The sequence below is a fragment of the Rhipicephalus microplus genome, chromosome 8 (assembly GCF_043290135.1).
Source record: "Rhipicephalus microplus isolate Deutch F79 chromosome 8, USDA_Rmic, whole genome shotgun sequence".
In the NCBI taxonomy this organism is placed as follows: domain Eukaryota; kingdom Metazoa; phylum Arthropoda; class Arachnida; order Ixodida; family Ixodidae; genus Rhipicephalus; species Rhipicephalus microplus.
In genome coordinates this window covers 10,523,346-10,549,370 of record NC_134707.1, presented here as the reverse complement: position 1 = coordinate 10,549,370, position 26,025 = coordinate 10,523,346, and the positions used below count along the sequence as shown (strand labels likewise).

Sequence of the window (26,025 nt, the reverse complement as noted above, 5' to 3'; positions counted from 1 at the left end):
CCCACCACAAAGCGCATCGATTAGGCAGCGTGTTGGCAGTAGCAGCTCCTACTGGTCTACGTTCACTCTCAAAGAATTCGCTCTTCATTTGGGATGCACCGACGAATTCCACGGCAGCAGCTATTCACAACCACTGTCGCCGCAGGGTTCGGTGTCAGTGTTAGGCCTATCCGAAGTCAGAGCAGAGTTGGTACGCGGTGACATCGGCATTCGCTATCTCTTTGAGAAGCGCCCGATGCCATTTCCCTCGATACTTGGGGCAAGTTCTGAAATTTCGATCATCTAGACTGCGCTTTTTGAAGCTTGCCATGACGCAAAACTGCAGAGAAACACCGAACAACTCGATTGCGAGGTCCGAGGCTTTGCTCTTCTGCCGGAAAGATAAGAGGAGGAGGCGGAGCGAACTGCCGATCAATGGCAGCCTCGCGATGCTTACCGCGATATTCAAAATGCGTAGTGTATGCATTGTTTTTCTTGTTTTTTGTTTATTCTTCGTCAAGATACGAGACTTGCTACTAGTGGATTGTGAAGGGGAAGGCCTACGCAGCATGCGTGCACGACTGCAAATGCCGGCCAATTAGTCGTTTTCGTGACAGGACAACGCGAACTACGCTATTTTTGGCAACTTCGCGCATTTCTCACATCACCGCTCCCCACTTGGAACCATTTCTAGATCATTTCTCGTACGAATTTCAGCTTGATATTTTCAGAAGTAGAAGATCTTAGTCCAAGGATGCCAATAAAACCGAGGAGAAAAAAAAACGCCAAAATTTTCCAGAAAACCGCGACTTTTCGACCCGCGCCAAACTTTAAAGAACAAAATGTATGACTAACCACGAAAACCAGGCCTGAATCCGCCCCGGTCGCCACCACCGCCGAAACCACCACCACGGTGGTTGTTGTCGTTGCCGCCGCCCTGCCGGAAGCGCTGCTGCGGGGGTCCGCACGCTGCCCGACCTTCTTCGTTGTACTTCTTCACAAGAGGCTCTGCCTCCTCGCGTGGGAGCTCCGTGAAGATCACCTCATCAAACAGGCTCCCTTGCTCGGGCATCACAAAGTTGGCTGCGTACACAGCAACACACAGAAGCGAGGCACGGGAGACCGCCGTTAACGCATGCATCAGCAGTGACGTGACGTTCACAACAGAGATCTAGAATTGAGCCTCTGCCCTCTTGCGAAAGGTGCACGCAGACAAATCCCATAGCAACCCACAGCCACGACTGACAAGCTCAATTGCAACTAGCTAATCACCCTGTAAACTTGACACTTCGAGTACCAAGTGCACACCTTCGACCCTATAGATTTGTTGACACAAACAAATAATGTGGGAAAGCCTTCAGATTTACAAGAGATGTGGGTTCCCAAGTTTGAAAAAGTCACACATGACCGCATCCTACCGCTACAACTGAAAGCACCAAACGCACCCGTGGTGAGTATTGTGAGCAACAGGCACATCACTTACCATACTTTACGACTGCATTTTGGTAAGGTCTATAAAACGTTTGCAAGAGATTGTTTCAACCTTGGGCACCCAACTCTCAAGGACGCTTACAAGATGTGCCAAACCTTGTTACAGCAATGTCACATGAGATAATCTATGACTAGATTTCGCTACATGCCAATGGTATGCAAGAAACATCTGATATAATGCATCATAAAAAATTATGCATTACATCAGCTTGCCACATGTGAATACCAGCAACCAGCATTCTGGTTTTACTGTGCAATAGCAGGCGAAGTACATTGCCTCAGGAGGCAGTTTCCCCGAGAGAGAGTGAACGAACGAGAACAAGTGTGCACCTTTCATCTCAAGGACGGCAATGTCCGGCACATCCTTCCCTTCTTCCTTTTCTCGCTTTTGACAGCGCCTGATGAACTCTTCATCTGTGGGCACTATGACTATGGCTCGACGCTTGAAGCCCTCGAAGGGGCGCATTTTGCGCCGCTGTGCCGTCGGGTACACATTGGTCTGAAACGAGGCACCGCGCAGAAAAAGCCCAAACACCCCCGGTTAAGCCACTGGCCAGCCGTTTCTTGACGAAGTCAGGAGTGTGTACACACACACAGACACAGTAGCTAGCAGCACGTGAAGACTTCAGAAAAGGTGGTGGAAAACATGTTAGCCTGTCAAGGGTTGGTGAAACCAACGCGCCCAACTCACCTGGTCAAGAATATAGTTGCGCGGAGTCTTGGAGGCCATCTCGAGCAACTTGTTGAGACACTTGGTGGACTTTTCGATGAGGACGTCCCAGCGGCCTGAGTAGTTGCGTTTTCGCGGCAGGCCCATCACCTACATCAAAAGTGTAATGACTATCCTTGAGTGATGCACAAAGCTGGTTGAAACCTGGCACACGCAATCTTACTTGCCTTATCAGTAAGCTTGTGCGAGCGAATATTTGAACTAATAGTAGAGTATTCGAGTTTAAATGGTTAAAAAATTCGAAGTATTCAGAATGAATGAATAGGTGTATAATACAGTCGAGCCCGCTTATAGCGAACCTGAGCGTGACGCGGCATCCGTTCGTTGACTCCCGAAGTTGGCAGTAATGAAACAGCTTTTAAAAAAAGTTGCGACTGAAAAAACAAACTTTTTTTGCCCGAAAAAGTCCGTGATGCATGAGAGCAGAAGCAATAAGGGCGGTCTTGAGTTCATGTAAGGGGGGACGCGGGAATCAGATAGCGAAAATTGCCAAAAAAATGAATTTTTGGAAATACCGTATTTACTCGATTCTACCGCGCCCTCGATTGTAACGCGCACCCGATTTCCACCGCGAAAAAAAAAAAAAAAAAAGTAAGACATCGATTGCAACGCGCACCCATTTTTCTCACTGGCCCGCACGATCACACCACTCGAAAAAACGACTCCTTTCGGGAGCGTCTTCCATTTAAATATGAGGTACGGGCGAAGCTTGTGCCCATCTGACGTGTAACAGAGTGTTGCCGTCACTGTAGTTTTACCGTGGACCGATGTCAGCACGCGAACTTGCTTCGCCCCGTTCTTCTCGACGGTTGTGGTGCCAGGCATGTCGAAGTAAAGAGGCGTCTGACCAGCATTCCCGATTTGCCTAAGCAGGTAGCCGTTGTTGCGCCGCAAGTTTAGGACGAACCTCTGAAAACTGTGAAGCTTTTCATCGTACTCCACTGCAAAACTTTTCGCATATGCATGTTCCCCTTCGGAGGGAAAAGCCTTACCTCTTCATAAAGTTAGTTAGCCACCACCTGCTCGCTTTAAACTGGCTCCGCATTAGACCTTTTTCTAAGACTAATTGCATAGCCCGCACTTGGAGCAGTTCTGTCGTCACGGGCCGCTGTGCCGCTCTCTGCTCAAGCACATACTCGCCGAGCAGCTCTTTATTTGCGGAAACCGACCTTGCTGTGGTCCACTGAAGCCTTTTCTTGAAGCTTTGCTGTCGACAATCTTCTGCTTTTGTTTCCGCCGGCCCTGCACGCACGTTTCGAAACTCCGAACGACCACGATGCGGCCTGATTTCTGTCCGTTTTTGCACACGCGATGACTTTTCTTTTAAAAGCGGCATCGTGGTGCACTCGAGTTTTTGGAGTCGGCCCTTCCACGCCGTCGATGCTAATGCACTACTAGATGACGAACTCCTCAGCACACGTACGAAGTGCCGCACATGGGAAACACATAGGCAGAAATGGCCGACGCGCCATGCCGACGCACGTAGGGGGCGGCCATTTTGGATTTGCCGATGGCAATAGATTGACCGAATTTTTTCGTTCGTACTCGATTCTAACGCGCATGCGACTTATGAACTCGCTTAACCGGAAAAAAGGTGCGCGTTAGATTCGAGTAATTACGGTAACTCATTTCGGCATCTGCAGTGCCTGATTCTATGCCGTACCAAACAAACTTGGCTGAAAACCAACCCCAAACAGCCGAAAAAAATAAGTTTGTCAGCGTGATCGATGAGAAAGAGGCTCAAAATCGCACAAAAACACCGATGTTCACAAAGCAAGTGTTCACCTCTCGCGCCACCGATGGTCGCCATCTTGGTATTCTTCGAGACGTCCATACTTCGCCTTCCCGCTTTCACGCACTCCAAACGTCACCGGCAAAGAAAAAACGCGCAAAAAGAAAAAAATGCACATGGTCATACAGGCAATCCGAGGGCCGTTTTATGAAACGGGGCCTCCGATCGGCTGTCACGCTGCAAGGAGGCTCCCCAACGGTTGCTGTCACGACAATAAAGAGGAGCCGCCGCGTTCGTCTGCATCGAAAACCACGTTTCGTGCATGTTTTTTGACACTTGTTGCGTGCACGTCATTATGGAATCACAATATCAAAACTTGAGAGTGCCTGTGCGCGCAGAAGTCAAAGCACGACCGCCTAGACCAGTGCGCGCGGCGGTGTTCGAAGAATCGGCGGCCGTGGTCAAAAAGTCATTTTGTTGCGCTGGAGGGTCTGCGTGGCCTCACGAACTTTGATATTTCGCAATTCGTTCCGTGCAAATCAACAGCCGTTCTCGCGCTTCCACACGAGCACGAAAGGCATGCTGAGTCGACTGCGAAGTGAGCAAGAACAAGTCCTAAACACAAAATGAATCGCATAATTATCAGAGTCGGTGGGATAGCGTACGGGCGTGCACTAGATGCAGACTATCGGATGCAGTCGGTGGCCAGCGATCTTGGCAAAAAGTCTGGTCACTCCAGACTGGCGACGCCAATGACAGCACCAGCGATCAAAAACAGGGTAGATGGTCGACAGGTCTTCGAAAGATCGGCGGCAGTGTGAAAACACGGGCCCCGTCTAGCGATGCGGGGTGTTCAGAGTAGCGGGGACCAAAGAACGGAAGGGTGCGTAACAAAAAGCAGTCGGGGCATGGAGGAAGGCTCCATGGGTCGGGAAGAGCGGCAACTAGAGGGTCGCGAAAGCAGGGTTCGTGTTTAACAATAAGAATGTATGGGCACCTCGCCGATGCCTGATCGGTGGTCGATAGTGATTTCCCAGAAGGTTGGCAGACCGCTGACTCCATTCGCTGTAACCGATCGGGGGCGCTCGAAGACGTTCTTTGTAAGTGCGATTTTGTGCCATTGAACCAATGTGTACTTTCACGGTCATGCGGATACAGTAAAAGCTCATTAATTCGACACTAATTCGGATAATTCGGACGGCTCTATTGGTCCCGGCCAAAGTGCATGTTAATCTATGGGACCAAACCTTCGTTATTTCGTCAGAATTCGGCTCCGCACCGCTTAATTCGGACAAATGCTGACCTGAAACCTGAGTGGCATCGCCATCATCATCAACTAGTGGGGGCGATCGCAGTGTCACCGAACGTCGGCGTCTTCTTTCTTCTCCACTCAGCGCCTCCGACGCCATTTTCCCTTGTGTTGTCATGTCGGAACCATCTCTTCTTGCGGAGTTCTCTTTTTTTTCCATTGTGACCGTATTTGCATGCCACCACTATCGTGCGCTACAGTGATGGCAACGCCGAAAAAGCGGCAGAACTACGACGCGAAGAACTTGGAGACTAAAGTGGAAATTTTGGAAGCACTGAATGAACGGCGAATCGCGACAGCAGGTTATGACCAAGTACAACGTGAAGCGGAGCACGTTGGGAACGTACGTGAAAAATGAACAACAGATTCGACAAGCCTTCGAAAGCGAGAAGTTTCATGCCTCTAGAAAGCGGTTGCGAACCGCAGCTCATCCCCAGCGCGAAGAAGCTTTGCTCCGGTGGATTACTGACTGTTGCAACGCGCATCTGCCTTTGAGCGGACCTCTCATCATGGCACAAGGTGAGAAGTACGCTGCAATGATGAACATTGAATCGTTCAAAGCGTCAGAAGGGTGGTTTGCGAGGTTTCGAGAGAGACACTAACTTGTCTTCAGGAGTGTGTGCGGCGAAAAGGCCAGTGTTGACGAAAGCGTGACCACGGAGTGGAGAAATGTGAAGCTGCTGGAGCACATCGTCGCATATGAACCATGTGACGTATTTAATGCAGATGAAACTGCTCTATTTTTCAGAGCTCTGCCCGAAAAGACGGTGACTTTCAAAGAAGACGCGTGCATTGGTGGCAAGAAGTGCAAGCAAAGGATAACTGTGCTTCTTGCCGCCAATATGACTGGCACGGAGCGCTTGCCACTACTTGTCGTCGGGAAGGCGCTTAAGCCACGCTGTTTTAAGAACGTCAAAAGCCTTCCTGTCGAGTACACAGCGAACAGGAAGGCTTGGATGACATCAGATATTTTTCGCGGCTAGCTGCAGCAGTTGGACCGGCACTTCACGTCGAAGGACCGCAAGATAATTATGGTTATTGACAACTGCAGTGCCCATAACTGTAAAGTCGAACTGAAGAGCATCAAAGTAGTTTTTTTGCCGCCCAACGCTACGTCTGCTCTTCAGCCGATGGACCAGGGTATCATTCACTACGTGAAGTCGAAGTACCACAAGCACCTGCTAGAGTGAATGATCCTATGCTCAGAAGCTGGAAAGTTGTATCAAGTGGACTTACTCGGCGCAGTGCACATCATCGCCCACCTGTGTAAAAACACTCTGCTGCAAGTCATCGCCAACTGTTTTCGGCACAGCGGTTTTGTGAGCCCCGAGCATGCAGCAGTAGCTGACGATGGCATCGAGGAGGTGTCAGCCGAGTCCACCGACGATCACTGCCCGACTTTCGATGCTGTCCTTCCCACAGATGTGACCTTTCAGGACTACATCGCGATTGATCACGGTGTCGCCACGAGTGGTCTCCTGACCGATCAAGAGATTATTAATGATGTCACGGACGCCCATGAAAACCACGATTCCGACGAAGAATCATGCAAGAAGATACAGCCGCGACCTCATCACACCTCACGGGAAGTCTCGGAGGCGCTGTTAATATTAGAGGACGCTTGCCTGAACACTCCCGACAGCTTGCGTGCTGTTGGCCATTTGGAACAGTTAAGAAAAATTGTAATGTCAGCCGAAACCTGCGCGAAAACGCAGACGACAATTACAAAATACTTCAACAAATAAAGGTATGCTTCTACAGCTTGATTTTAAATGTTGTTTTCCCTGTTCATCGTTAATTCGGCTGATTCGGACAGTTTTTCCCGTCCCGTGAAATCCGAATTAACGAGCTTTTACTGTATTGTTCTTTTTAAGCGAAAGTTAGTTTTAAGTGGAACCGTTAAATGAGGGCTCGACTGAAATGAGCATGTAACCGCCTGTAAAAGTTGTGCAAAGGCGTGCAAAGCCCCACTTTAATGTTGAATGGGCCCTGCAACACTTTTTGAGCATTGTAAAAGAAACAATGCCGATCAGTAGTTGAGGCTACCGAGAACACAAGGGCCAAATATCATAGCGCAGCACGCGGCTTGCAATTCACCGTAAATTCTCAAAATCCGTTGAAACCTCATTTCAATTCCCGCAACACAGAAGTCTGTTGTAACCATACTTGGATTTTACATTCTCCTTTTACAACACAACAAAATCCTCTTCACCATGGAAGTTCGTTGTAATGAGGTCATGCTGTAGTACCATTAATGATGCACATTTTCTCAACACCAGCGATATGCACTATAAGCATTCCGAGCTGTACACATGATGTACCATAATCAGACCTGCTAAGACTAAGTAAACAGGGCAACAGTACATGCAAAGGAAAAATCGAAAGCAGCAAGTTCCTGCTGCCAGGAACAAGCCAATCCAACAGCCACCCACCTTCATCTTGTCAATGATGTTGTTGGTGCCAAGGATGTTGTACTTGCGCTCGGGAAACTTGGACGTGTACTCGTTGGCCCATGTCGTTTTGCCACAACCGGGCAGTCCACACATCATGATCATCTGCGAAAAAAAAACGGTTCGCTCACTTGTGCAGGAAGGTTCAGCCTCGGAGCCAAAAATTACTTACAAAAATTACTTCCCAATTCTAGTTGCATGGCAGAGAAAATCTTGCTACTTAAGGGACAATGTGGCTTTGGAAAAACAACTTTCTCAATACACGAAAAGAATCGCGAATTATCAAAGTGGGTGGGGTAGCGTACGCACATGCACTAAAACGATACGATACGATAAGACAAGACGCAGACGTTCAGATACAGACAGCGTTGGCAAATGGTCTGGTCTCTCCAGGCCGGTGACGTCAACGACAGTACCAGCGACCGGTCTTCGAAAGATGGGCGACAGTGTGAAAACACGGGCTGCGTCTTGCAATGCGGGGTGCTCAGAGTAATGGGGGGAAAAAGGATGGAAGAACACGTAACAAAAAGTGGTCGAAGAGAACGGCAACTAGAGGGGGGCGGAGGCAGAGTGGATTCGCTGTAACCAATTGGCGGCTCTCGGAGACGTTAGTTGTAAGTGCTATTTTGTGTCATTTAACCAATGTATACTTTCACGGTCACACGAATATTTTTTGTTTGAAGTGGGGCTGCAATTCTGTATATCAATAATTTCTGCAGAGGCCTTTGCATTAGATGCAATTTCACATCAAGGCAAAATTGTGATTTGATCGTTAACAGCACAAAGATTTATTAAAAAGCAAAGAAATTAGTCTGAATACAAATTTCCGCATGCAAATTGGTATTTGCTCGCAGCATCTTGCTGCAAGCTACTGGATGACAGTGCTTCCCCTATCTAAATTGCTTCAAGGTAGATTTCTAGGCAACATCACAGTCAACTGATTCATGTTGCAGAACAGCAAAACACATACAAGAAACAATCACCATAGCTTGTTCATAAAACGTACCTCGCACTCAGACTTCTTCTTTGGTCCAACTGTTCCACGTATCCTCTCGTCCAACGAAACACAGCCGATGAATGTGTAGCTTGAGTCGGGAGGCTTGAACCAGGGCTCCGGCTGAAACGCAAGCGCAGAAACAAACAAGTTTTGACAGTGCTACTCGCTGCTAATGCCGAAGGCCACAATTAGTGTACACTCAAACCTCGTTATAATGTAACAAGATCTAACAAAATTCCCTTTGAAAGCTCCATTGAGAACCATGCATTTTAAACCTCGTTATAACGAAGTAAAATTGACCTGTAAACAAATATAACAAACTAAATTAGTCTGCCAAATAGTCTATATATTATATATATCAAAAAAACTATTGTGTTAGGTAGTTTTTTGCAGAGTTAGACGCTTGTTCGGCGCGGCTTTTTCAAAACTCCCGCGCTGACCTTGCAGCCACGCCTCGCGCGATCGAAAGAGCTGTCCTTATCACAAAGCCAGCGGAGAGGATTTAAGAAGCGCTAAGCGGGTCACATAACAGAGAAGCGGCGCCACGGTGCAAAGCGATTTCCCTCTCGCTTAAGAACACACGGAAAAGCTTCATAAGACTTGCATTTATTCACAAATCAGAAGACATCAGTCATTAATTGAAGTAATCGGTGATGCGCGTCTGCACACGTTTGCCTTGCAGCAAGTCAATTTCGCATGCAGTTTGCAAAGCATAGTAGCACGCAGCTAAGTCCAGCGCCAACACTCTCTAAAGACTATGGCAACGATTGCATCTTCGCCACTACCCTCTGCACCGAAAAAGGAGAAGAGTCTCCATGCGGAGAGAAGCACACCGGCATTAGAGAGAGAGCCAACAGCTTTCTTTCTTTTTCCTCTCTCTCCCCACGTTGTCTTAAAAGAAGAAGGATCTCTACGTGTAGAGACAGAAAAGGGAGGAGCGTGGTACAGGCACGTCGCAGATCGCATTTGAGAGAGAGCGAAATAGCAAACAATCCGTCACAGTCTTTTCGTTCTTTTTTTTTTTCTTTTCCTTCTTAGCGCGCAGCGTTGAGAGGTACCGCCACAAGACTGGGCATGGTGCTGAAAGCATTTTCTGAGTGCGGTATGTTTGAATTGACTGCTGCAAGTGCTTGCGCGTCAAATTACAGGGCGTTTCTGCCCACTGGAATACACATAGCTTTGACGGGACCACAGCGCGAGTTAGAATGAATGCGATTCGACTGCATTTATTTTCCGTCGCACGCATGGTGGTGTAGCAGTACATTGGGCCGCGAAGCGGTTTCCTTTTTTGCATGCTTATAGGTGTGCGCCCATCTGAGCATACATTGCCACACACTGCTATAATCGATGTAACGAAATAATGGATATGTGTAACGAAATAATGGAATGAAACAATTGTGGCTCCCCTTCAACTTCGTTATAACGAGGTTTGAGTGTACTACAGTTGCGCATCACCATATCGAAATTTCTCTGAGACCCAAAATAGGCTGCGTTCCAAACTCGTTTACACACACACACACACACACACACACACACACACACACACACACACACACACACACACACACACACACACGATCACACATTTATCGTTCTTTGGATCTTGCCTTTCCGATTTTGTACAGCAGGGCTCGTACAGGTTTCCAAAGCAGAAATTTAAGGATATTCAAGGACTTTCCAGAACCAGTTGCAAGTTTTTCAAGGACTCAAAGCAGCATGCGAAGCTGAAATGATTCACTCTAAAATTTTAAAAAATGACCAGTTTTATTGCACTTACAATATATGAATATCACATTTATAAAAAAAGAGTGTAGCTTTTATAAGTTCTCGCACCATCTCTATAGGGAGAAGGCACGATGTCATGTCGGAAAATTACGTGCTGATGGGCTTCAACGCTCATGTGTCAGGCCTTAAAGGGGTTGTGCCATAATATTTGTGGCTTGCGCGCTCTTTGCTTCAAGCTTTATTTATAGCTCCAATAAGCACAATACACGCCCCAATATTCATTTGTTCTCACTATACAACTTGTCACCTTTTTGATAGGGACAATTTTCAGTTCCTGTTTGTGGGGACGGAGTCTTGCAGGTACATAGCAGCGTAGCTGACTTGGTCACCTGATCACAAAGCTTTGCACAAGTCATTCTGAGTATTGTAAGCTCTCGCACACATGTGCCACACAAGCACCTGCAAAACAAACTCGCCGCTACCCGCAGCAGCCACGATGCTTTGCCAGTATGTAGGAGGCTGAAGTCCGGAGGTCACTCAGCTGACTACAGATCTGGTGTGATGTCACTAGAACTTTTGTTGCCCTTCCTATAGAGCTACGTCAGTGTTGGGCGGGCTTGCGATGGGCCTCGACTAGGAGAATGAGCATTTAGGTACACTTGGGAAGTGACTTAAAATATATTCTTAAACCCACACGGTGCTTGCTATAGCCTTGAAATTTGATGGCACCACCCCAACGAAAGTGTCGGCTTGTGCACAGTTGACACTCGCAGCACGTTGCTGAAACACCAAAAGTAACAACTGTGACAGTGGTTAATTTGCACTCTTTTTGTGGATAAATGTGTGTTCTTTTCTAGCACCGTTCTTGTGTTTGTTTAAGCAGCACACTTCTAGTGTCGAGCTATGACAGTCGTTCATTAGCACTCGCCCTGTGCGCTTTCTTTTCGTGCCTCTTTCGTGCTTGAGCGGCGCGTTGCATGTATGTGGTGGCTTGCCCTTCTTCGCGTGACATTCCGATTTCTTCCTATCACATTCACTGCTTCACCCTCACCAGAAACTAACTTTTTTACACATGAACCTTTCCCAATGGGATCATGTGCACGTACGCCACATTACTGCTTCAGAAAGGGGGGTTTGACAGGTTCACACACTGATGTACCACATTTTGAAGGTCGCAATGTCGATATGAGGGTGCACTGCTCAGGAAATTCAAGGACTTTCAAGGATGGCAAAAAATTCCAGTACTTTCAGGGGCTTTGAAAATGCATTCATGATATTCAAAGGTCTTCAAGGATTTTAAGGACCTGTACGAACCTTAGTACAAGCAGTAGAATATTCCACAAAGAGCCGCTAACTAATACACGGCAAATGCACTAGCCAACCAAACTAATTCCCTCCATACCTTGCTGAACAAAAAAATTTGTTATAAAGCAGGCGGAGAACACCGCACGAAAGATGACGGAAATGCAGCCAATGTAGCAAACACAAAAAAGCACACACACACTAATTCAACATTTGCGAAGACAAATAACAAGCTCTGCATACTCACCAGTTGCCCGAAGTTGCACTGAAAGGCACAGTTCTTGGCCAGGACGTGGGGGAACAGCGGCCTGCCCTTGAGTGTCTCCTTGGAGATCTCGAAGGCAGTGCCGAGGTGCCTGCCGTTCTTGGCAAACGACAGCTGCACTGGATCGCTGTCCATGTCCTGGAGGGTTCGAGACAAAAAAGAGATGCTACAAACGAGCACACCTGTGCAGAAAATATTTACAAGCAAAGGGCCCTCGGCTACGTCGGTAAACGACATGATGAATTATTGGTTACAAGAAGTCATGAAGTTACAAATATTAGTTTCGTGTCAAATGCAACTTTGTTATAATGAGATTTGGATGCACCTCATTGGCAGTGTTGGTGGTGCCCAGTAAGCTGGTTCCCGTAACTACAAACAACTCTGCTTATTAAATATCACGGACAGAACACACCTTTCGTAAAATGCCATGCCATGCTTGTAGAATGAATTAACTGTTTTGTTACCCTGCCTATTCATATCGATCACCAGTGATCGACGCTTTTAGGTCACCGATTTCGGCATGTTAAATGTCTTTATCATGCACCCAGTGCTTTCTAGTAGTTAGTCCAGCCAGTCAACTTTCAGAACTTTCTTGAATTTGCCGACTTGGGAAACATAGCGATTTTTTTAGACTTTTGCGCAAACCAATGTGCGTGTATAGTTGGAAAAATGCACTAGGTAGGCGAACATGACAGAAGTGCGTGCCCCCTGTGATTATGCTACAGTAAACTTTGCAAGCCTAATATCGAATTGATGCGTCAGCTGCGCAATTTGACCGAGTTGAGCAGTAATAATTGTCGGACATTTATGCCGGCTAATCAAGAAAGAGCTGTTGCTAGGGGTCAGGAAAAATTAATTCTACAAAAAAAATATATTACCCAAGGTCTGCGGCATGTATAAAGTGTGCAGGTGGCTCTCACAGCCAGTTTCCAGCCACATTGGTTTTACTTGTATCGTTATATCAGACACAGGGTCGCATCTAGTGTCACTGGTTGTTCCTATTACGCGGTCGTCACGTGTGCATGGGTGTGCATCAGCACTGCAAAACAGACGTGCTGCTTGAAAATGTTTTGAGACTCCACCTGAATTGAGTCAGAACGAGCAGAGATTTAGTGGATGACAGCACCTCAGTTTCAAATTTAATGGTGACGATGTTTTGCGTCAGCCTGAGACATCCATAGCAATTCACGAGATTGTTTTGTTTACATCTTCAAGTTATCTCCTCCACCGCATAGCATATAGCTTTTAAATTTTGTGCATAATCTTATAGTTACTCAGGTTATGTGCGTGGTTCACACTTCGCTAGGACGTGGTGCGCTGGCTGCAGAGCTTCTCTTAACAGCAAGAAGGCCCCCCGGAGCACATCTTGGCCCTGACTACGGAGCAGTGCGAAGCATTTTAGAACTTTTTCTTCTTTTATTACAAAATGAGCAAAAATGCAAAAGAATATGCTTGGATGCATATATTGGAACGGCAACCTATGCGGGTGAGGTGGCTCATGGGAAGAGGCGACGCTAGAGGAAATAGCGAAGTTCATTGGACCTCTCATTTATAGAGGGATTGTTCACATCACGGGTATCCATATTTATTGGAATGCCTGGACACTTATCGCAAGGCTACGAGAAGAGTGTAAGAGTACACTTGTGTCTCACGAAGACCCACGCACGCAATGCTTCATCGCATGGCATGAACAATGAAGCAGCACCTCGGTTCTGTTTTTCTTTGTCTATGTGAAGAAAAATATTTTGTACAACATTATTTTAATACTGTTCATGAGCCTTATCTACAAAATGCATAATATGAGTATTCTCTGTTTTGAATATTTTTGCATATATAGTGTTTTTATTCCACTGTTTACAAGCTGGTGACGAAAAATTTCACACTTTTCACAATTTTATTCATTCTAAAATATTTTTGTTGCTTTACAATATATATTTTTTGGAAAGAGCATTTCATTCCGCAAAGTTTGATATACTGCAATGCATGCTGGAGTATTTTTCAAACTGGCAAAAAAGATCTTCCCGAGACATGTGAAAAACAACCATTCTAGCGGGGTAACGAAAGAGTCAAGGAGGCTACCATAGAAGGTCAATTTTATTATTTCCACTTTTCCGCTTTTTCTGCTTGAGTTGCAGCTGTTCTTGAACCTTATTCACAAGGAAAAGGTCTTTTTCCGCTGCCTGTTGGTTGCCGGCATAACGCCATCAGTTTCCAGCATAGCGCCGAGCTTTGGTAACACAGCAACAAGTTCGCTATCCTCTGCAGCTAACTCCTCGCACGTCCAAAAACGTGTTGGCAAACGCACAGTCGACGACGCGGTCGCACTGTTCGGGGCTGTAGTCACTGCAGTTAGCGAGCGTAACGCACCAGGCGCACAAAACACAAACACCAACCTTACTTGTGACAACAGAGCGTTGCACTGATACTCGATGTTGCGATAAGCATCAATGCGGTCGTCATTTTGAAGAGACAAAGGAGAAGCCGCTCAGCATCGATGCAACTGTCGCCCCCGCGTTGGCTTGTGAACGAGCTTCACAATGCGTACGAGCTTCATCAAATGCTTTCTTAAACAGAACGCGTGCAGAGTCCCAAACTTTGCCCTGCCCATCGTTAGTGACATGACAACAATCAGCCTCCTGTGAACACTGCGAAAGATCGTCTTGTAAATACGGTGAAAGATTGAAGAGCACGCGTGAGAATTGAGCGGAATGATGGCAAACGGGAAAACAATGCATGCCAAGAGAACACCGGCGCCGGAGCAGACGGCAAGCCGGGGGAACAGATGCGTCATTGCGCGCAGCAGCCAATAGGAGCTGCGTGATCACTTCCTCCAATCGTGGCTTCGCATTTGAGCCGCGGGAGACTTCAAAACTTCGAGAGCCCCCCAATCATGAGCGATTCCCGTGCTGCCACGCCACTGCTGCTGCCGTGGTGGCGAAAAAAAAAGGGGGGGGGGGGGGGCAAAAATTTACGAGCAAAACAAGACCAAGATGGCGGCGCTGGGCTGTGTGGTTGGAAAATTGCAAAAGCGCGAAGTTGAGGTATTTTCAGCGCTCGCTGGCCACTCGCCAACTGCCGTGGCATGTTATATAATTTATTTATTTATAGAACAGATAGTTTATAAGACATACAACCCGAATATGTGGTTTTCAAAAAATGGACTTCTTCGCAATCTTTCGGTTTTCAAAGGGCGCGTCCTAAAAGGCAGCAGCTCTCTGAACTTAGTAAAGCATCACGCAAATAACTTTTTTTTTTTTGGAAACATTTCCGGATGCCAGCCGTGAAGCAGGAAACTTAAAACTCACCGCCATAGCCAGAATGACGTCCCCTTCCGCAAAGGGTTCTCCGTAGTCCTTGAATTTGCAGTTCTCCGAAATTTTGCCCGTACCACCGAAGCCGTACGACAGTGGTTCCTCACCTGTAACGAAGGAAAACCACTTTTATTACAGACTCCTACAGCACAGCCGCCGCAAGCCCTACACAGTGTTTTCATACATAGTGTGAAATATAGCGATGGCTACAAAGGAGTTCGGTGAGCAAACAAAAATTTAAGACAACACACAAGTCGTAGATTTCTAATTGGAAACACCTAACTGCTACCAAACTGGGGCATGATTAATGCTAGGCAGAAGCAGCGGCGACACTCACCTAACTGCATAGAAGTGTCCTCCGTGGAGAAGCCGACACGGGCAACGTTCGGTGTGGGTTCGTCCGACGGCAAATGCGAGACGTCCAGGTACTTAGTGATCTGTTGGCAACAAGAACTCAATAAAACACCATCACACGGCCCCGTGGCCAGCACCATCACAAACGCCAAATGCATTCGGTTAGGTTATTGCAGTCATGGAAGCAGCAACTTGACGAAAGACATGCACCTATGCAGTTCGAAATTTCACTTCACTAACAGTGAGGCTGCTGATGATCGCCCTGTGCCCGTGTAGGACATAGCTGGTCTTAAAACTCCCACTGTTACATAAATTTTGGCTGACAAAAAGGTACGTCAAATGCTCGGCATTTTGAAAGCTGCGAATCGTACTATAAAAATACAGCTAACTCTAAATAAAAGAAAATGTCTTGGAACTGCTGCTTAAATGAAAAAGTTACCTCTAGCACAATTGCTTTTCATACTTGAATTCTCCACCCTTTTCATGGCTCAGTAAACGAAATTCCTGTTAAACAGAACACATTTTCCTGGTCCCTTAAGATTTCGTTTAATGAGTCTACTGTAGCCGCACATTTCAAATCATGACTTGGAATACATAAACTGTGAGGAAGTCTTATAAAAATCCATTCAGAAATAAAATGAGAATTTAAAGCAAAGTTTTCTCCTACATGTGTAGACCCCACCAAAAAAAAAAAAAAAAAAACCACACACACACACACACAAGTCCACTTATTGTATTAGATACTGACAACTTCAAGACACTCATTAGAGTTGTGCGATTTCAGACTTCTAAACGACAGCTGTGAAGTGTGAAAAAGGAAAAGTGAACTCGCCTTTGTTTCAAAGCAGACCTTGCCCTTGTTGACGCCGTAGGATGCCCTTGCCCCTGCCCACATAAGGCCAAAGCCATGCTGACTCATGGACTCGGCCTCATACCGGCTGTCGTCTATGCACAGGTTCAAGTCGGAGTTGTCTGCACACACACACACAAAACCTCCAGTTTACTACAGCTGACACTCAACAGACAAACGCAGTTTGACACTCAACAGACAAACGCAGTTTGGGTTCAGAGTGAACTATCGAAATAACATGAAACCAGGGTTCAGAGGTGTGGAACACTTACATGTGTCGAGAGTGACCAGTGTGATGTCGAAGGTCTCTTCGGGAAATTCCTCCACCTCTGCCTTCACCTGCGGAGATCTTGCCCTGTGACAAAGAAAACAGACTGGACCTTAGCACTTGCCCAAGTTCTCAACAAAACATGCGACACACACACACAAATACCCACACAAAAGAAAAGTACGAAATTTTGGCCCCTCTTTCTAAGAGCATTTCTCCCTGGAGCGACCGTACATCATTTCTTACACCAGCATTTCGTAGAGGCAGCAGCTGCTGTTTTTATGAGTGAACCTCATTTGGGCAAACCTTTTGCCCGAAAAACAAAACGTCACTCTACAAGCAATACAAGCTGTAGACTGACAGCAGTAAACAAACCAGAGCATCGGCCGTCGATAATCTGCCAAGCAGAAAAGTGCGTCGGCATTTACACATGCGCTATGGAAGGTTCCAATTACAGCTGAGTAAGTAATCTCATCGGAAGGTTCAGAGGTTATCTAGATTGTTCACAGTCATTCGAGCGCGGTTTGCGCAAGACACTTATAACGGTGCGCAGCAAAAATAGAAAGAAGGGAGCGTGTGCGGCATTACGATTCCAACATTACAAATTCTTGCTATTGCAGTCATCGCTTCGCCGGTAAGAGAGAGAGAGAATAAACATTTATTAATAACAAATGGAAACCGAGCCTTCTTTGGGTGGGGCCCTCAGTCCAGGGCTCCATTGCCTTGCGCGACCCTGCGAGCCCGCTGGACCAGCTGCTGCTGTTCCTGCCGGCGTAAGCTGAGCAGTGCAGACTCCCAAGAGGAAGGGGTGGGATTGGGAATGGGAGGCACGCCCTGTGGGGCAGAGCATTCCCACGTGGAGTGGTACACCGTCGGTACGGATCCACAGAAGGGGCAGTAGGAGGGGTAGAGAGTCGGATGAAAGCGATTTAGCATATAAAGGCAAGGAAATGAATTGGTCTGTAGTTGCCGCCAAGCGACAGAATCTGCTCTGTTAAGTGAAGGATGAGGGGGAGGACACGTATAACGGCTCTGTCGATAGTACTGCAGCGTAGCGTTGTAGTTTAGTGGTTCTGTCGATGCGTCGTCTGGATTGGACAGCTCTTCCAATGGAGCCCGGCCGGTCAGCTCTCGGGCAACCGCATGAACGCGTTCATTACCATGGAGAGAGGCGTGTCCAGGAGTCCAGACGATACGCACAGGACGTAATGCGGACGGTGAGACAGAAGAGAGGATATTGTGTGTATGTGCAGCCACAAGTCCTTGAGCGAAAGCACGGCAAGCAGCTTGTGAATCTGTTACAATAGTGACAGGGGAGTCATGTGACAGTGTCGTAGCGTAAACAATTGCCAGAGCGAGAGCTCCCTCCTCTGCCAGACCACTGTCTGTAGTGCGAAGTGTGGCAGACGCCACAAGGGCGTCTGTGTCATCTGTCACGGCTAAACACATGGCTGACTTCTCTGGGTAGCGTGCTGCATCAGTGTAAAGTACTTGTAAGTCTGATGTACCATCACCTAAGACGCGTGTCATAGCCTGAACTCGGGCACGTCGACGACCGGCGTGGCGGGAGGGATTCATATTGCGTGGAATCGGAGGCACTTTGATGAGTGCGCGAACAGTAGAAGTAAGTTTATATCGCGGTACTTGTGCGGGTTTTTGAGAAATCGGGTAGCCAAGACGAGACAGGATGGCGCAGCCCTGACGGGTCTGCCTGAGCCGTTGGAGCTGACTGTTGTGCTGGGCCTCGATGAGTTCGGTTATGGTGTTGTGGACTCCTAATTGAAGGAGGCGTTGTGTAGATGCGTGTGGAGGCAAGCCGATGGCCGCTTTCACAGCTGTCCGTAGAAGGATGTCCATCTTTTTTATTTGAGCTAGAGTGAGATTGTGAAAGGGAAGATGATAGGTGAGCCGACTAACTATGAGTGCTTGTACTAAGCGAAGGACATCCTTCTCACAGAGGCCCCTCCTGCGATTGGTGATGCGTTGGATCATGTGTGTAATTTGAGTTATCTGCTGAGCCAGAAGGTGTGTAGCGTACGAGGCCTTGCCGTCGGACTGAAGGTAGAGGCCTAAAATGCGAATTCGTGGTACCAGAGGGATAGGATGGCCATCAAGAAACAGCGAAATGTCAGGAGAATCAGCGGTTTTGCGGCGCCGCTTGTATACTAATAACAACTCCGACTTATCCACTGAGCACGTAAGGCTGCCGGCAGCCGCATAGTCTTGTACCACAGACACAGCTTCCTGTAGGGCGTCCTGAATGGTTCCGTCTGATCCTTTGGTCGCTTAAGGAGGGACATGGGTCTTGAAAGCGAAAAAATAGCGAAAAAAACGATTTTTCAATTTTGTTGTTGTTGCATTCAGGACATCTTCCTGCACGTTCTCGCAAAACTCTAGGCCTGTAAACAGTATAGTTTTCCCGGACGATCATATTGTTACGCCACGTATGTGCCGGACGAAGAAGGAAAAAGAAGCAAGGGGTGTGGAAGAAGAAGATCATCATCATCTGCCTGCGCCGATACGGCTCGTCCCTCGAACCGTGTATCAATAAACCCCCAGACGCCTACTGAGGTCGTAACAGAGTGGTGGAGGTGCTGGGTATAGGAACCAACGACGGGACCGCTACCCCTCGGATTTCGCCGGAGTCGTCGCCTCGCCGGCCTGCCTCCTTCTTTGGCCATCATGCCTGACGAAACAGAAGCTCGGGAACCAGTCCCCAGCAGTTCTTGGCCGTATCACAGAGAGCCACGAACCTTCTCCGGGAGGGCCAATGACGACGTGGACTCATGGCTCAAACATTTCAAGCGAGTAAGCAACTGCAACAAATGGGATGCTGCCTCCCAACTGTCACGCGTTGTTTTCTACCTCACTGATGTTGCCCTCGTTTGGTATGAGAACCATGAAGATATTCTGACAACATGGGAACGCTTTGTTGAAGAAATCAAGAAGTGTTTCGGCAACTCAGCTGCAAAAAAGAAGCTTGCCGAGCAGAGTCTTGCTCAGGCTATTGGCAAATACCTGTGCATTCAATGGACAAAGAAAAGACGGCTTTCGTTACTCCGGATGGACTATATGAATTTAACGTGATGCCTTTTGGTCTATGTAACGCGCCCGCTACATTTGAAAGATTCATGGACACCATTCTGCGCGGCCTGAAGTGGAACATCTGTATGTGTTATCTTGACGACGTTGTTATCTTCGGGCGTACATTCAGTGAACATAACGAAAGGGTAGAGCTGGTTTTGAAATGTATTCGAAATGCTGGCTTGGTTCTTAATGCAAAGAAGTGTCATTTCGGAGCTCGACAAACACTGGTGCTGGGACATCTCGTCAACAAGGATGGCATCAGGCCCGACCCGAATAAGACGGCGGCTGTTAGAGCTTTTAAACCACCTGGCTCAGTGAAGGAGCTTCGGAGCTTCTTGGGCCTCTGCTCTTACTTTCGCCGATTTATTCCCGCCTTTGCAGAAGTTGCCTTTCCACTGACCTGTCTTCTCCGCCAAGGTGCTAGTTTTGAATGGACTCCTGATTGTGAAACTTCTTTCAACCAACTGAAGTTCTTGCTCACGTCGCAGCCTATCCTGCGGCACTTCGATCCTTCTGCGGCGACTGAAGTTCACACCGACGCAAGCGGCATTGGCATAGGTGCAGTCCTCATACAGCGATGTAATCAAGTGGAACACGTAATCGCATATGCCAGTCGTACTTTAAGTAAGCCGGAACGCAATTACACTGTGACCGAACAAGAATGCCTTGCACTCGTCTTCGCTGTGCAGCGATTCCGCTCATACCTATACGGTCGTCCTTTCCAAGTAGTTACGGATCATCATTCTTTGTGCTGGCTTATCAACCTTCGGGATCCGTCAGGCCGTCTAGCACGCTGGGCCCTCCGGCTGCAAGAGTACAACTTCACGGTATCGTACAAGAGCGGCAGGAAACACGCGGACGCAGACTGCCTTTCAAGGATGCCAGTTGATGCTACAGTTTGCGACGCTGACGATTTCGATCATCTGATTGCGTCCGTAGCACCAGCGTTCCCGGATAAGGCCACCTTTGAAACTGAACAGCGGAAGGACGTGAGTTTGAATCCGTTATTCGTGATCGCACAAGCATCCACTCCGGAAAGCCGCTTTTGCGTCCGTGATGGTCTACTGTACAAGAAATCCATCTCCGGCACCGGTTCCCGCTTCCTGCTGGTGGTTCCAGAGGCACTACGGTCATCTGTTTTGTACGCCATGCATGATGACGCCACTTCAGGTCACCTCGGAACGACGCGCACTCTTCATCGTACCCAGGAACGCTTCTACTGGCCACGTATGCGCCAGTCAGTTGAGTTGTACGTGGCCAGTTGTGCGCAATGCCAGGCGCACAAATCTCTCTCAGCAGCTCCGGCCGGACATCTACAACCTGTGACGCCTCCCAGTTCTCCGTTCGAACAAATTGGCATTGACCTGGTGGGCCCTTTTCCGCGTTCATCGAAAGGCAACAGATGGATTGTGGTATGTGCTGACCATCTTACTCGGTACTGCGAGACTGCTGCCCTGCCATCCGCGACTGCTGGTCAAGTGTCGTCCTTCCTTCTCCATTCTATCATACTGCGTCATGGGCCCCCTCGCGTCATCATAAGTGACCGTGGACGTCAATTCACGGCAGACGTTGTCGAACAACTTCTCCGTATGTGTGGCTCAGAGCTCAGACACTCGACGCCTTATCACCCGCAGACGAATGGTCTCGTCGAGCGAACAATTCGAACACTGGTGAATATGCTTTCTATGTACGTTGCTTCGAACCACAAGAACTGGGACGATGTCTTGCCGTTCGTCACATACGCGTTTAATACTTCCCAACATGAGACCACCGGCTACAGCCCGTTCTTCCTCCTCTATGTTCGACCCCCCCGTTATACTCTGGATACAATATTTTCCTTCTCTGATCGGGACCAATCAGAAATCTCCCTAGCAGAAACTCTTTGTCTCGCCGAAGAAGCTCGTCGTCTTGCTCGTTTACGTACAATAGCCTCGCAAGACAGATCGAAAGTTCGTTATGACAGCAAGCACCGGCAGGCCACATATATTCCGGGAGATCTCGTGTTGGTGTGGAAGCCTTTACGCAAACGTGGCTTGTGCCAAAAACTGCTCGCGCACTACATCGGACCTTTTGTTATCCTTGACCGCCTGAGCGCAGTCGACTACCGCATCGCACGTCTTACAGCTAGCGGGAGACGTTCCAGAAAGACAGAGGTCACGCATGTCGCTCGCCTGAAGCCTTTCAGTCAACGCGACACTGCATGAAACGCGCGGCGCGCTTTGTCTGCGAGGGGGGAAATGTTACGCCACGTATGTGCCGGACGAAGAAGGAAAAAGAAGCAAGGGGTGTGGAAGAAGAAGATCATCATCATCTGCCTGCGCCGATACGGCTCGTCCCTCGAACCGTGTATCAATAAACCCCCAGACGCCTACTGAGGTCGTAACAATATTTACTACGCGAACTTTCTAGTTTCGCTCGCGGTAAACGCCATAAAACGATCAGTTTCGCGCCGCCGCCGATTTGCAACCGTGCCACGGAGCGCAGCCATCTTGGCCTCCTTTGAAATTGCATCCTTCGCCCTTTTTTTTCCGCCAAACGCGAGTTTTCAGTGATACGCTGTAACTGAATAATCAAACAAAAAAGAAAACGAAACCTAGCTATCTCATTGGCCCACAGCCGCCACGTGACAAAAGTGCGCCTCCTCATTGGTCCGTGGTTGTTTCCGGCTGCTTGCAGCGAAAACGAACTGCCGTCATTTTGAAAGAGACCATTGTCGTCTGTCGTCGTGCGCCATGCCTAACGGTTATCGGAAATTTCGCACCGTGCACAAGTTCGGCAAATCGCGACGGAAGCGTGTTGCGAAGCGAAGAAATGCATCGCTGCCTTCGACGGAGCCCGCTGTGCACCTTGGACCGGCATCAGATAACACGACAACGGCGGAACGCGAGCCGGCGACTGACGCGCACGCCCTGGACTTCGCCCCGACGGTTGCGGCAGCGGCCGTGCAGGACACCGGAGCTGCGCGGCTTGAGCGCACAAGATTGGACTCGACTTTTTTAACAAGTGCAGATTGTGCTTTGCGCGAGCAACAAACGCAGCAGAGACTTTCCCAGCTAGCGTCAGTATCGGCGACGGAAAGGAAAATGAAGTGCGTCGCGAGTGACAGTGCCCCGAGTTCAACCACGGCGTATACGGTTGACTGGACCTTGTAAATAACCTGTTCGAGGTTGGTAGTTGCCGTGTGTGCCGTGGTGATCTAACTATTGAGAGGGACACGCGTGAGTACGGCATCGCCGTGAAACTGACAGTGTCGTGCAGCAATTGCGGTGAACTGCGATCGCAGTGGAGCTCGCGGCGAGTTGCTGGCTCGGCGACGTGCAATCCCTTCGAAATAAATATTCTCGCTGCACGGCGGTGCAAAGCACGGGGAATGGGTAGACTGCCCTAAATGACATTTTTTCTGCCATTGGAGTTTCTCACAGAGGTCTTCACAATAAGACCTACCAGCATTATTTGAAGACCAAGCTGAACCCAGCTACGGCAAAAGCATGCTCTGAGAACTTGGCAAAGTGTGCTGCCGAAGTGAAACAGCTGTACAGTGACCTGAATTTTGGAAATCCGGGTAACACTGCTGTTTGTTTTGATGGCTCATGGCACACACGTGGACACTCTTCTCACATTGGTGTGGCCACCGTGATTGAGCTATTTACAGGATATGTGCTAGATTACGTGGTTCTCTCCAATTTCTGCCTCGGCTGTGAGTGTGGGCCGCAGCCAGATAGCCCAGATTATGCTGCATGGAAGGCACAGCACTTATGCCAAAAAAACACAAGCTGCAAGGCAGGCCAAATGGAAGTTGAGGCAGCAAAGATTCTGTTTCAACGTTCACTCTCTCTGCATGGCCTCAGGTATACAACCATGCTCTGTGATGGTGATAGCCGCTCATTCATTGCCATTGATGAAGCCAAAGTTTATGGCTTTATTCCTGTGGTAAAAGAAGAGTGCACCAACCACATTCAGAAGCGAATGGGCACAGCGCTTCGCACCCTTGTGCAAAAGCACAAGTCAGGTGATGCGCAGCGCATTAGTGGTAAAGGACGGCTGACCGCAGACCTGATCACCAAGATCTCCAGCTATTATGGATGGGCTATCAAGTCTTTTGCTGGAGACTTAGATAAAATGCACAACGCAGTGTGGGCCACATTCTATCACATTACGTCGACAGATGAGAAGCCCAATCATAACTTCTGTCCGGATGGTCCTGACTCATGGTGTAAATATAACTCGGCCATGGCAAAAAACGAACCACCACCAAAAAGCAGGTACAACTTGCCAGAAGCGGTCAGCAGTGCACTGCGGCCCATTTTTGAGCGTCTGGCTGACAAGAAGTTGCTGCAGCGGTGCCTGAGAGGACAAACTCAGAACGCTAATGAGGCACTGCATTCAGTCATTTGGAGCCTCGCGCCCAAAGACAAAAATGCCTCACTATATGCAGTCGAGGCAGCAGTTGGAGAGGCTGTGATGAGGTTCAACCTTGGCACCCACAATGCCAGCTCAAGCATATTGCGAGAGCTCCAAGTAGAGCAAACCGCCAAGGGTAGCCGAAGGGCTAATGAAAAGGACTCCATACGCACTATCAATGCAGAAAGGAAGAGGGGGTCATCAGCAGCCTTTCAGGCAGCTGCAAAGCGGAGGCAAAGAGGAAAGCCCCACCCAGATTATTCTCCAGGAGCCTTCTGAGCCACTGGCTGTTGTAATTTCACCCATCCAGGAGAATAAAAGGCTTTTTTCACATGTCTATTAGTTTTTCCCACTTTTCTCAAAACACTTTTATTGGCCGTCTCCAATTTTCTGGGTGGCTGTTGTTACCCTTCTAATCATCCAATTTTAATGGGTTTTTTTTTTGTCTTATAGCTAGACTTCCAAAGAGTGCAATATGCCTATAATACAATGTTTCTTCACCCTGAAACATTTTGAAATTTTGGGCAAACAACAGACAAAGAATTCATGTCTCAATAAAAATTTTTGAACTTTTATAACTTGGGATAAAATAAATGTAGAAACACGAAATTATGCTTCTTGCACTCATTGAGCATTCAGGAATATATAAATATAATTTTTAGCTTGGTTATTGTAAAATATTTTTTGCCAGTCATCCCAGAAGTGTAAAACAGAAAACGTTGTATAAAATTTTTTCTTCGTGAGATACAGAAAAACTGGTTGCATATTTGAAATCAGCACATTAAATTACATATTACCTGCAAGTTTCATTACTCTAGTAGCAGTAGCAATAAATGTTTTGCCCAAGGCCCATGTCCCCCCTTAAATTGTAATGTCATCTGCATAGATGGCATGCTGAATGTTGGGAACCTGTTGTAATAGGGAAGGAAGTTTAGCCATAGCCACGTTGAACAAAGTGGGCGAGAGAACCGAGCCCTGTGGTGTTCCTCTGCCTGCGAGACTAATGACGTCCGAACGGAGGTCTCCAATCCCAATAGTGGCCGTGCGGTCAGAAAGAAAGGACCTGACGTAATTGTAGATACGTGAGCCACACTGAGATGAAGCGAGATTGTCAAGAATAAGGTCGTGGGAGACGTTGTCAAAAGCACCCTTCAGATCCAGGGCCAGAATAGCTCGGACCTGGTTTGAAGTGGGGCTATCCAACACGTCCTCCTTAAGCTGTAATAATACGTCCTGTGTAGAGATACCAGGACGGTAGCCGAATAGTGTATCAGGAAAAAAGTGATTGTCTTCGAGAAATGGTTGTAGTTGAGAGAGAACAACGCGTTCAAAGAGTTTAGCTACACATGAAGTTAAGGATATAGGGCGAAGATTCTGGAGGGATAGCGGCTTGCCAGGCTTTGGAATAAGTACGATTTCTGCGTGTCGCCACTCCTGTGGTAGCGTGCCGTTTTTCCAATGTTCGTTGTAAAAAGCGGTTAAATATTCGATGGACTGGTCATCTAAATTACGCAGAAGTGTGTACGTAATCCCGTCTGTACCGGGTGCTGTGTTGCGCTTAATGCTTTGCAAAGCTGCCCTGACCTCTGCTTCTGTAATGTCCTCTTCTAGAGGCGTATCGTGTACGTGTGGATAATCACGGTAGGCGGGACGGGGGCCCATTGACACATAGTGTTGCTTTAAGGTGTGCAGCAGAGTGTTATCGTCGAGCCCTGATTTGTGGAGAATGGTGCGGATTGCGTTAGCAGTGTGTGATTTTGTCTGCGTGGGATTT

The 26,025-nt window shown here is 47.9% G+C and overlaps 1 protein-coding gene across 3 annotated transcripts in view; it reads right to left on the bottom strand.

The window, feature by feature from the left end:
* The window catches only part of LOC119164115 (heterogeneous nuclear ribonucleoprotein U-like protein 1), a 68,085-nt gene that overhangs the window by 15,557 nt on the left and 26,503 nt on the right, over window positions 1–26,025 (bottom strand). For all 3 annotated transcript variants that reach the window (XM_037416219.2, XM_037416222.2, XM_037416220.2), the window contains exons 5-14: window positions 16,768–16,850; window positions 16,478–16,617; window positions 15,629–15,728; window positions 15,286–15,398; window positions 11,963–12,118; window positions 8,698–8,808; window positions 7,674–7,796; window positions 2,162–2,290; window positions 1,801–1,969; window positions 835–1,062 (exon numbers count right to left, since the gene is read on the bottom strand). In XM_037416219.2, the coding sequence (XP_037272116.2) occupies window positions 835–1,062; window positions 1,801–1,969; window positions 2,162–2,290; window positions 7,674–7,796; window positions 8,698–8,808; window positions 11,963–12,118; window positions 15,286–15,398; window positions 15,629–15,728; window positions 16,478–16,617; window positions 16,768–16,850 (1,352 nt within the window). The remainder of the gene's footprint in view (window positions 1–834; window positions 1,063–1,800; window positions 1,970–2,161; window positions 2,291–7,673; window positions 7,797–8,697; window positions 8,809–11,962; window positions 12,119–15,285; window positions 15,399–15,628; window positions 15,729–16,477; window positions 16,618–16,767; window positions 16,851–26,025) is intronic.